At 35.8% G+C, this 13505-nt stretch overlaps 1 protein-coding gene across 4 annotated transcripts in view; it reads right to left on the reverse strand.

Moving 5' to 3' along the window:
* Positions 1–13505, reverse strand: part of LOC145998920 (1-acyl-sn-glycerol-3-phosphate acyltransferase alpha-like) — an 85003-nt gene that overhangs the window by 10358 nt on the left and 61140 nt on the right. For all 4 annotated transcript variants that reach the window (XM_083135694.1, XM_083135692.1, XM_083135696.1 and 1 more), the window contains one exon: positions 13116–13249. In XM_083135694.1, the coding sequence (XP_082991820.1) occupies positions 13116–13249 (134 nt within the window). The remainder of the gene's footprint in view (positions 1–13115; positions 13250–13505) is intronic.

The raw sequence follows: 13505 nt of genomic DNA on the forward strand, positions 1-13505 counted from the left end.
TCTTTGATTTGATTTCACTTTTGTTATTTAGCATTGCATTTCTACCACTTTTGGCTAATTGCGATGATGGGAATGAGTGATAATATGGGATTCAAACCTGGGATTCCCGACATAGTAGTGTGTCGTGCTAATGACTCCATCACAGAGTTTGGATATGTGTACTATGAAATGAGTCTTCTCATAGGCTATTCCAAAGTGAGATATGTGATTTGGAGTACGCAAGGTTTAAGGATACACAGATAATGGATCGTTGGATAATGACACCCTATTTTAAACAATCTTGCGCCATTCAAATACACAGGCTCATAATATAGCCTGGTCTCCGCAGGCCTGTTGTAAAAGCCTCAAACTTTCAGGGACTGTCTTTCTAAGTTTATATTAAACTTGATATACATCCATGTCCTATTTTCTTTCCATGATCATTGTCAACAATCAATCTACCCCTCAGACAGACATTGTACCAAGAGCTCTCCTACAATCTGGGAGGATGCTACTAAACAGGCTGCAAAATCATTGAGGACTGGTGGGGGAAGATCTACATTCACACACAAATATACACATTCACATATTATTGTATGATATACATATTTATGATGTTACATATAAAAGTAAATTACTAAATATTGAAATATATACATTATATACGAATGAATTTATTTGTCTTTTATGTATGTCAGATATTTATAAAGTGGCAAACTAATTCCTTTACTGGCTGGTTAAAAATGTCAATAATTTGCAAAATAGTTGAGATTGTTTTACTATGTTTAAGTTTTTGTTCAATTTTTAATTTTTATTGACATAAATCAATTACATTTAACTTATGTTTGTCTTGCATTGTTTATTACTTTTATTGTATATGTTATTGGTGTATATCTGTTAATGGTCTCTTGAAAAAATTAGAGAGAGAGAGCATGGAACATTCACAAACACACACAGAGACAGAATTATCCTTCGGTTTTTCTATGTGTTTTTCATTATTTCTTTGTGAAGTATATTTGAAGTTAAAACTAAATGATCATCTTCATTCTTACAAGAAAAACTCACCCCCGCTGGAAATTTTTGTTGTGGGGAATTTTTTAAGACAAGATTGTTAGTTGGGGAAAATCCCCCAGGATTTTGCACCCTGCTACTGAATAAACATCAGGATGTGCAAGTGCAGAACACACATATCCTCCATTCCTAGGATTATCAGATTGCTATAAGAAAAATGTAGGACATAACGTCGCAAAATGTAGGCCTTCAAGTCAAAATGTAGGACACAAACACTTGCAATATATAATACATATTTCTATAGAACACGTTAGAAAGTAATTTAAAACTGACACTTTTCAGTTTAAAAAAAATATTTCTTAATGAATTGTTAAATGCAAAATTTCCAAACTTGTAACGATACTAAACAATGCACCTTTCACTACATGTTTTAATGTCAAAATATATTTATGAGTGACTGGACAATCAAATTCTTTAAAATTATAGGGACCAGTTCCAAACTTTTCACAGACTTTATGAAAAATATTTCTCTCACGAGTCAGTTGTGCTGATGCTAATGAAGTAACTCTCTCAACATTTGCATTATGACCTGTAATATGGCTAACAAATATTCAGCAATTACTGTAATTTGAAATGGTTCCAGAAGTTTAATCTTGAGTAGTTTCTAGTTCAATAACAGGGTGTCTACCAAAATTCTTGACTTTTTTCTGAACTTTTCTTGACCTTTTTTCCATTTTTCTTAACCTTTATTTACTCGATCGTAATTAGGTAAAGTTGGAAATTAGCAATTATGAAAATAAATATATATTTAGTGAAAATTCCCTACCAAAAGGCCAGTTAAGATGAAAACTGAAGTTTATCTATTAATGCATCCTGGATTGGCACACTAGCAAGGCTCTGGCATCTGGACTCAAGAGCCAGTATAATTTTATGTGGGGCTCGTGTTGTCTTCCCCTTATGATTGTGATTGATTGTCTCTTCATCCATCTTATCTTACTACCATTCATCCTCATCTTCGTGATTGGCCAAAGGGGCAAACAAGTGAAGTAAAATAAACTAAATCAACCAATCAATCATTGTGATAGCAAAAATTCTTGACTGCAAGTATAATTTCATGATTTTTTATCGACATCTTGAAATACTTGTTGATTTCTCTACTTTTATGACTTTCTTGACTGGCAGACACTCTGAATAACTTTGTTCTCTATACCTCCTGCTTTACAATCAAAATATTTAATAAGAATGGGAAACACCTTGTTCCACCAGAAGAAGCCCCAAGGCAAGAAATTCCTCTCAGGCACTGAAAAGTGACATCATCAGAATGTGGTCCCAAAGCTTTGTTCATTAATTGCTTCTGTTTGTCCTCTAGCAGGTCAAGATTTTATTTTCATTTTACTAAATCAAAATTAATTCCACTATTGAGTTCGGGAGTGCAGTCCATTGACTTATAACTTGCATGTTTTCTCTTTGTTTAATTGAAACACATATTTTCCTAATTAATATCAGATCCTCAAAATGTAGGACATTTTTGATATTTTTCAAATTCCTCCTGGATGCTGGACATAAGGCTAAAATGTAGTACATGTCTGGAAAAAACCGGACATCTGGTAACCCTATCCATTCCCCTTTGAATAAAACACCCCACTTAGTGGTTGCATGATCTTGTAGTTGGTGGTGGGTGGAGCTTGTGTGCTCTAATGATTTGTCAGGCTAAACTGGCGGTAGCATTGCTACTGGTAGGGTCACCCATGCCGGGAAGGCTGACAAGGAAGAGCCAGACTAAGAAGCAAACTAACGGCTCCAAAGGCAGAAGAAGATGAATGACCATCTAAATGGCGGAGGAGGCGGAAAACCAAGCGGAGTAATACCTCTTTAAAAAATCTTGGTTCATCTGGCTCCGGATGGTAGAATCTTGTAAGGGTCCTTTGCCAGGGTTACGGCGAAGACCTCAACGGCTGATGCGGCGGAGAAGGAGTCCTTTGGTATGGTGCAGAAGGTGGAAGAGGCAACCCTCCCTTCTGGGGTTAAATAAAAAGGGAACCACTGCCTTGTGGTGAAGAGGGATCTTCCAAGGTTAAGGGAGTCAACCCTGACAGAAAACAGCATGCTTGGATGCTTCAGGTGGCAGCCCCACCACCAAGCTTGGGTGCTGTAGGCCAATAACCTGCACATCTTAAATTGCTTTCTTAAAGAAACTAAAGTGAAACGCAACCGGACGGATGCTTTGAGGACAACCTTTGATGTTAAAAGGAAAACGAATATAGGATGTTGGAATATCAGAACTCTGGAAGAAAGCTCAAAACTAAAACAAGTGGAAGGAGAAATGAAAAAAATACAAACTAGAAATTCTTGGGTTGAGGGAGGTGAGATGGATAGATTTTGGTGAAATAACAACACAGATAATGCAGAAGACAGGAATGGCATAGGGATACTCCTAAACAGACTGGTAGAGAAGAGACTAATACAGAAATTGAGAGGAAAGGTGAATTTTACCAACAATTAAATGACGCAATAAAAAATGTGAAGAAGAGAGATACTTTGATCCTCATGGGTGAGTGACATGAATGCCAAGGTAGGCTCGCAAAATGAAGGATTGGAACATATAATGGGGAAACATGGTTTGGGAGACAATGGAGAAAGATTGGTAAACCTATGTGCATATCAATAATTAGTGATTGGAGGAACAACCTACCCTCATAAAAACTGTCACAAAGTAACTTGGGTTTCACCAGATAGCATTACAGAAAACCAAATAGACTATATAGGAGATCGCTAATGTATGTAAGGAATAAAAAAGGAGCGGATGTAGTCAATTTTAAACAAAAAATATTGTCAACATCCAAGAAGTTTGAAGGAAGAAAAAGAAAATTAATGTTCAAAGATTGACAGAGAAAGAAAAACAAAAGGAATTTAAATTAGAAATAAATAATAGATTCCAAGCTCTCTTGGAAAGTACACAGCATGAACCAGATATTGAAACAAATTGGGAAAATGTAAAGAGAATCTACTTAGAAACTGGAGAGAAGGTACTTGGAATTAGAAATCAGCTACAAAAAGACTGGATGTCTGAAGACACTTGGGAAGTAATAAAAAATAGGAAACAAGCAAAACAAAAAATAAACCAAAGCAAAACAAGATTACAGCAAGCAGCAGCCCAAACAGAGTTCTCGGAAATAGATAAAAAGGTGACGAAATGTGTAAGATAAGAGGAAATGCGTAAAGGACTTAGCACAAAATGCAGAAGAGGCAGAAAAGAGAGGTGACTTAAAACAGTTATATGACATAACTAAGAAATTATCCAGAAAAGCATTCAGGAAGAGTAAACCGGTGAGAGATAGAAATGGTAATCTATTGCTAACTAAAGGACAACAAATGGAAAGATGGAGAGAATATTTTTCAGACATATTGAACAGAGATGGGAAAAGATTGATTGATTGATTTAGTTTATTTTACTTTGCGTTTTGTGCCTCTTGGCTAATTTGCGAAGATGGGAATGAGTGATGAAATTGATGAATGGAAATTCACAAACAACCAAGCCCGACCGGGATTCGAACCCGGGACCCTTGGTAAGATGGGAAAAGAGAAGAAGAAATTTGTAACAAAACAAGAACAGAAGAAAAGATAAAAGATACCAAAATTAAATTAGGCCCCCGAACTAGAGCAGAAGTTAGACTAGGAAATTAAGAATGGCAAGGCTCCTGGAATGGATCATTCCAGGAACTAATCAAAGCTAATGTGGAAACTTTCATTGACCTATCTCAACCGATGTTAGAGAAAATATGGAATGAAGAAAAAGTTCCATTAGAATGGAGAGAAGGTCTAAGCCAAAAAAGAGAGATACAACTAACTGTAAAAACTGGAGAGGATACCAAGCAAGATACTATCAAGAATAATCTTAAATAGAGTGAAGAATGTTGCAGAATCAAGATTGAGGAAAGAACAAGCTGGTTTCCACAGATAACATAGTTGTGTCAATTTAATAAGTACTCTAACAATAATTCTGGAACAAAGCAGTGAATGGCAAGCCACCTTATATCTTACATTCATCGATTTTGAAAAGGCTGGTGACTCACTAAATAGAATTGTCATGTGCCAGACACTAGCAGACTATGGTCAACGAAGATATTAAATCTAATGAAAGATATGTACGAAGGTTTCAGGTGTAAAATCCTACATGAAGGACAGCTTACAGAATACATAGATGTTACAAATGGAGTGAGACAGGGATGTATTCTATCTCCAACAATATTTCTGCTAGTACTAGATGCAGTTATCAAGAAAACGATGGGTTGTAGGAAAAGAGGAATACAATCATGGGCGGAGTTTGAGCTTTTGCTTCGGAAGGGCCAGACTCTGGGAGAAGCATATGATGTACCTGAGGGTTATTGAATATCCCCTAGTTTATAAGGGGTCCGGAGGCCTTCCTCCGGAAATTTTAAAAAAAAAAACAACTTAAAAACACTGAATTTTAGGCCTTTTAGATTTGAAAATGTTGAATTTCCTCGCTTAAGTAAACAAATATTAATTGGTTCTCAGTTTTAAAAGAAGCAAAACAGTACGATTATTGCATTTTGCATTTCAATAATTTTTTATTGATACAATACTCATATTACTTTAAAAAAAGTTACGGTACAATAGTAAGCTTCAGAAACTTTAGAAAAATTAAATTGAAAAGTTCTTTTGATGCCTCAACAGTAACTGTTGACTAAACACAAAGCCATTTTACGTTCTTTTTACTTAAAACTGTACACATCAATCAAATCGTCTAAGTTAATTTTTTTAACAACATCTGATTCAGAGTATAAGATCATTAAATTGTTTAATCTCTCTTGACCCATTGTGCAATGCAACCAGTTGTGGATTCGCCTCATAGCAGAAAATGTCCTCTCACAAGTGGCACTATTTAATGGCAGGGTAAGAGCAATTTTCAGAAGAGTGCTAAAATTTTTGTATGTTTCTGCATGTTTGCTCAAAACTGTGTCCACTATCTTTTATAACAATATTGTTCAAAGGCGCACTTATCAAACTCAAACCTGAACTTTCCATTACATTTCTTAAAATGGCCATTTCTGCCTTCAACATTGTTGTGTCAATACCAGGAATGGAGTAAATCTCAATGAAACGTGCAGCTCCTTCTTCATCCAGACGAATAAATCTTTCACTGAATTCAGCAACTTCCAAAGTTTCACCACTAAATCTTCTTTTCAGTTAGCCAATCAAAATATCCAGCAATGGATAAATAAATCACACTTGTATTTTTTCTTCCAGTTTTCTTCACTTTGAAATGTAGAAAGTGCTTCAGCAGGTGTCTCTTCTCTGGTTCTCTGGCCAACTGAAGAAGAAACCAGATAATCATCTAATTTGTTTGATATCAGTCTAGGCCATTTTGGATTTGTACCTTTTTTCATCTCACCTCCACCTTCAAAATTTTTTAGACCTAATCCTTTGTCAACACCCTTTATTCCATTCCATTTTCTGTCCCAAGTGTTTTCGTTTTGCTGGGACTGAAGCTCCTTAATCACTCCGTTGGCTACACTGGAACTTTGAGCTATTGAGGTATCAGCTTTCTGAAAGGACTGGGATGAAACATTTAAGAGGGGGGAGATATTCAGAAAATACTGATAAACATACAATGAAATCCAACGATTTTATAGCTGAAAGAAGGCCTTTGGCTCCAGGGTTTTTAGAATGTCTTAAATCAGACACTGTCACAATGAGTACAGCAGCAAGTGCAGGATAATTGTAACTAACTGCAGACTGCACTGACAGCGTGGCTAGAAATTCAAACAAGTCTATTTTAGGAGAAATAAGGGAGGAAGCTAGTGAGTTGAGTGTTGCGTCAGAGCCAGTATTTCCAATCCCACTTGTAAAACTAACTGCTATTGCGGCACAATTGCTGCACATGCCATCATGCCAACAGTCACGATTTGCGGTATGGCTTCATAACAAAAATGTAGTAACTGAACTCAATCATGTATTATTTTATTAGTCTTTTTTAAGTTGGGCAGGCCAGGCCCCTCCTGAACTCCGCCTATGAATACAATGGGGATTCAAAGATAGACTAGCAGATTTAGATTTTGCGGATGACATCTGCTTATTAGCACAAAGACTTAGCGACATGAAGGAGAGACTAAAAATACTACAGGAGGAAGCGAAGATAGCAGGACTCACTATTAATGTGAACAAGACTAAAGAAATGAGAGTCAATGCAAGAGGAAAAGAAAAATTGAATGTTTGTAATGAGCTGGTTGAACAAGTAGAGTCATTTACATACTTAGGAAGTGTCATAACAAAAGAAGGAGGTTCAGATGAAGACATACAAAATAGAATCAACAAAGCCAATGTGGCATTTATACAACTGTATCCCATTTGGAAAGCCTGCAATATTTCTAGAAAGACAAAAATAAGGATTTTCAATACAAATGTAAAATCAGTTTTACTGTATGCTTGCGAAACATGGAAAACCACACAAGGTAACACAAAAAGGATACAACCCTTTATTAATCGCTGTCTCAGGCACATCCTCAACATAAAATGGCCAGAAATAATATCAAATGAAGAATTATGGAGAGAAAATAAACAACAGCCAATTGCACCCCAAATAAAAAGAAGATAATGGAGTTGGTTAGGACACACCTTACAAAAACCAACTGGAGCAATAGAAAAAGCAGCCTTAGACTGGAACCCCCAAGGAGCCCGAAAAATAGGACGTCCAAAGAAAACATTGAAGAGAACAATAGAAGAAGAAACAGCTGAGAAAGAAAAACCTTGAAAATAGGTCAAGAAGTTGGCACGTCACAGAGTCAAATGGAGGCGTTTCACCGAAGCCCGATGCTCCTGATGGAGCAAAAGGAATTAAGTCAAGTAAGTTGAATAAAACAAAATGGAACAACTTCTGCATTAATATGACACATCTATTAACACAGTCCCGGACTTTTCTAAGGAAGGTACGAGTACATGGTAAACAAATAAGTTCATGCAAAGTGACTACATTACCACTTAATTATGTTTTCTGTTAAAGGTTATGTACGAACCATACCATGTCTCCTTCCGAGTTGAAAGACATTGTTTAAAGTGCGCAAGGAAGGTCAGGGGACGGCAACCTGCTATCACTCCAGTGAGAAACAAATTACATAAGCATCCTCCCCATCTCTCCCCCAAGGCTATAACTAAATTCCTCCATCTAAAGAGGAATCCCCAGCAATTTTCATAGATGGAGGGGACCCGTCAGGTCATCGATATAAAACTGAACAGTAGAAATACTAAAATTCAAATAATAACTATTATAATATTATTTTATTATATACTTGAGGAAACTACATTCACCAGATGAGTGATTATCCAACATAAATGTTTTTGTGGAAATGTAAGCGCAAAATGGAAGCTCCGACAGGACTCAAACCTGGATGTCTGGCATTCTATCCCATTACTCTAACAACAGACAGCTCTGACTTTGCCTTATCTTTTGTTTCCATGAATTGTTTCTGTTTCTTGAACTCTTCCTTCACCCTCCCTTGGAATTTGGCATTGCTCACTTCAAGTTATAAAAAAGCAGAAACCTTGTTATTTTTATAGTTAGTAACAGAAATAGAAATAAAATTCAATTAGTATATGAACATAATAGCCAAAGTAAAAACTGTGTTAGATTTGAAAAATTGAGTAAAATACAGGAACCTGGTTATTTTTTCATATTCTACTATTAAATCCAAAGAATAAATGGTTTCACAGTTATTCAACATTCAATAAATTAGTTTTATGCGAGAGGTCACACAACATGAACTTTATGACTAAAATTTTCCCCTAAGCTTTAAAGCTTTTTCTTGAATGAAGTGTGTAAAAGTTAATAACAAAATAGAATAATTATAGAATAATTGAAGTCCGGTTTTGGCATGTAAAGGGTGTTCAAATTTCAATGTTACTTTTAATTGTACCTGTATTTCTCTTTTTTGCAGGAGAAGCAGCAAGAAGTTGTGAGAGTTGGGAAGGAGGGACCTTGTGGTGAGTGAAAATACAATGCTACACCATTGAACAACGTGTCTTCATAGTGAAACAGTATAACAAATGTGGGAAAACTGTGCAGAAGTTGGTCGTAAATTCCGTACCAAATATGGAAGACAAAGTTGTACGTCAAGCATGCAAATCAAGAAAATCTGTGCCAAGTTTGAAGAAAGTGGTTCAGTGAGAGATGAAGTTAGTCCAGTACACCATCGTCGTGGTCGCTCCCAGGAAAATATCGCAGCCATGAGTGCAAGTGTTCAAGAGGACCCAAACACATCAATTCGTTGCCCTTCACAGCAATTGGACATTAAAAAACCCACCTTATTCAACATTTTACACAAAGATTTGCATTTAATGGCGTACATAATACAGTTAACCCAAGAGTTGAAATCAAATGATCACACACTATGTCATGAATTCATGGATTGGGCCCTAGGGCAAAAAGAGGACACTGGTGAATTTTTCAACAAAATCATCCTCACTGACGAAGCCCATTTCCATCTGGTGGATATGTGAACAAACAAAACTGCCAGATATGGGGTACAGAAAATCCACGAGGAGTATTCCAGAAACCAATGCATCCACAAAAGGTAACAGTGTGGTGTGGGTTGTGGGCAGAGGGTGTGATTAGTCCATATTTTTTTTAAGATGGTGCTACTGTCAATGGAACTCGATATCGAGCGATGATTACACACTTTTTGTGGAATGCATTGAAAGCCATGGATGTTGCCACCATGTGGTTCCAACTTGTCACACTGTGACAGCAACAATTGATCTTTTGCGTGAAAATTTGGGGGGGGGGGGTGCATAATTTCACGCAGCTGGAATTTTCTATTGGTTCCAATTTAAATTTCAATTGGTTTCAATTGGAATGAATCGGATTCTATCGGTTTCAATTGGAATGAATCGGATTCTATTGGAATGTATTGGTTTCAATCGGAATCTCAACTGAAACCAATTGGAAAATCAAGACAATTTCCAATTGTTTGTATATATTGCAGAATCAATATGTTATCAATTCATTTATTGACTCAAAGCATAGGTACTTTGATTCTTGACACCACATTTCCTGCAATTTAGGAGTTCTTTGGAAAAACAGCACACTTGAACTGAATTTGTTCTGAATTCTAATGCATACTACTGAAGTCAGATTTATCTTAATAAATACCTAACAAGAACTCTTTCTTCAGAACCAACTCGACCTAGTAGTTGGAATAAATGTTCATATGTTTTTGCAATATGAAATTTCCTTGGTTATTCTTATGTCTATATAATGCAATTGGAAACATGAGCAATCTTTTGATCAACTAAGTCAACCTCGACAGTGTTTTGTTTGTTTATCACTTCTTCAAGTGTTGTGGGTCAGATTCTTTGTTTAACCTAATTTGTTGCTGTTTTCGCATGCATAAAGGAAGAACAACATGTCAATTTATGACTGAAGCAGCATATTTTTCGATTTTCTATAAGTGTGTTAATCACAATGAAGCTGCAGAGTTAAAAACGTGTTCATATGTTTGAAAAAGTTTTTTATGTGAAAGTTTTTCTAAGTTACAAATTCCACATGCTTTACCAGAGATTTATTTTCGTTGTTTTATATGATTTCTCTTTTGCATTTACTGTTGTATAGATAAGAATTTTAATGAGCAATATATTGAAAACAATAAAATACCTTCCAATAGAAACCAATTCATTACAATTGACCAATCGGTTCCGATAGAGTGTCTAAAAACTCATATTGCTATTGGAACCAATTGGAAAAATTTCCAGCTGGGGGGGACATCAACTGGCCGCCTAGATCATGTGATCTGACACCCCTAGATTTTTTCTGTGGGGTTATTTGAAACAACAAGTGTATGCCAACAACCCACCACAAACAATACAGGACCTTAAAGACAACATTATCGCTGCTACCGCAGCAATAGACATGCGTTTAAGTGCAAATGTCATTAAAACTTTTGCCGCAATTCCAGAGGGGGTCACTTGTCTGACATCATCTTCCATTGTTAACCGGAACATGTGTTCTTTTCATTCCAATATTAAAGTTTTCACTTTTCCATTCTTTTGTGCGTTTCTTTAGCAAATTTAAAGTAACATTGAAATTTGAACCCAATTTACTTACTTTTCAGTTACTCAAGGTGTTAGGATAAGAATAATAGTTGAAAACAGTGGTTTCCAACTTCAAAAAGTTCCGAGGGCCAAAATTATATCCAGCAGTTGATAGGCGGGCCGCATTTTTTTTGGGGGGGATTAAAAATTACAAAAATTGTAAGTACTGAACTGAAAATGTAGTAGGTACTTTCGCATGACCTAAATTTCTAAAATGAGACAATAAAACAATGGAATTACAAATCAAAATTGTATAATTACAATTTATTTCACAAAAACCCAATACTTATTGATGAATTGAAAGAAATTAAAGACACACCATACAAATAAGAATCCTTCATAGTAAGTGTCCAATGTGAAAATTGAACCCGATCTGCTTCTTTTATTAAAGTTGTATTTGAATTTCTGTATTTGAAAGTCTCAGAAGCTGAAGCAGTGAAGAATCTGCCAGTCTGCTTCTGTAGCGGTTCTTGATGAACTTCATTGAAGAAAAAACACTTGACATGTGTATGTGCTGCCGAACATCGATGTCATTCTTTGCCCAAAACTACGAAGGTTTGGAAAGCGTTCTTTTGAAAGGTATTTGAAAAACTCTGGCCCCTTTTCTTGCCTAGTTTGAAGGAACACATCGCCTTGCAAATCACGCAATTCAAGTTGGAGAGAAGCTATTTTAATTTTCAATCTTACGTTTTTTGGAGATATTGCTCATTTCGATATTTGCACAAACTTTAACAATCAGTCACAGTACAATCCAAGTTGGAACACTGGAAATCTCTTCGTACTTCATGCGTAGTAAAACAGATCTCTATAGCGCCACTCCGCAGTTTGTTTCTAAACACAAAGAGTGAAGCCTTCGCGGAAGCGGGAGAGTTCATTCCGCATAGCGAAGGGATGGAATGCATGGTGTGAAGAGAAAGTTACGTCACTTTAGATTCTTCTGATTATCATTATTGACTACAAAATCAATTCTACCTGTGATATTGTCTTTCTTCACAGAGCATCCGTTCCTTCAGTAAAAAAAAAACGTATTTTAATAAAAATACATAAAATTAATGTATTTTGCAAACTGGCTTCGCGGGCTGCAGAAAGAGGCAACGGGGGCCGCCAGTTGGAATCCCCTGCTTTAAAACATGTAAAAGGTAAGTTGGGTTAAGAGAGATTAAAATTAGAAGATAAAAGAAATACTGAGTCTCCTGTCACTTTCTTCCTAATACTTCTCAGGCAGTCACCAGTGATAGTGAGAGAGCACTCTGTACTGCCTTTATATTTTCAAATTTTAATCTCTCTTCACCCAACTTACCTTATGCATGTTTTAAACTTTTGCTATTCTTCCACTAACTCCTCAAGAAGCCACATGATGTGGTGAAAGCTTGAGTAGTAAATGACATAAGTACATGCCTAACATAATGATACGCTTCCCCTGAGAAAAAAATATTGTTAATTTGGCATGAAATTCGTTCATTTTTATTAGTTTATAGTAGTTATTATTGTATAATAATAATCATAACCATGATGATTATAATTATTGTTATTCTTTCTACAATGTCAACTTTTATCAATGGCCTGACCTTCCACCCGCTACAAAAATTTCTGGGGATGGCCACGTTACTACATGCAAGTAGAGAAAATTAGTATAATCAAGTATGGTTAATAAAAAGCAAGAATGTTAAAGTAGTGGGCAAAAACAACAGCAAGATGAACCATACTTAGAATTCTACTTAATGGGAACGATCTACAACTAAAGTAAATTGCTTCCTTTGTGTTACCTTTATTTCTAAACTTATGTTTATGTGTGACACCCAAACGGGAATAAGTTCATTAAGATCAAGTTAGAAACTTTAATGTGCACAATTAAAAGAGAAATTCACAACCATCAATTTTGTCCAATCGACAAAGGTGCACCTCAGTAAAGTTGTCCTCAGATTTTCAACAATTTTTTGATGTGCTTCTTAGCAAAATGATTAGTAAAGAATTGAATTTTTGATAGAAATAATTTCACTGTTCACTAAAACAACAGTTACCCAGAATGTCCAAAGATGACTGATGATTGGCGATGATCACAAACCCTTTATCTTCTGCCAAGATCTCCCCACCGCGAAGCTCCCATCGGATACCCAAAAGTTTTGAAATCTGCTTCAGTACTGTGGAAATGTACCTGGAACAGAGGGTTAAATGTTAAATTGTAAAGTACAATGTTAACCCATATATTCCCAATTTTTTTTTTGTTAAAAATTTTCACCAAATTTTATTTTATTGTAGTTCATAAGTTATTGATAAATGTAATAGCATCATGCCAATATGGGGGTAGGGTGAAAATGGGATACAAATGTAACACAGTATATATATTTATACATGCTGGAATTACACACATAAACACACGTAAATGCATGCTCAGACACATAACAAAAGAA

Source organism: Lepisma saccharinum, chromosome 14, assembly GCF_977018435.1.
Source record: "Lepisma saccharinum chromosome 14, izLepSacc3.1, whole genome shotgun sequence".
NCBI lineage: Eukaryota > Metazoa > Arthropoda > Insecta > Zygentoma > Lepismatidae > Lepisma > Lepisma saccharinum.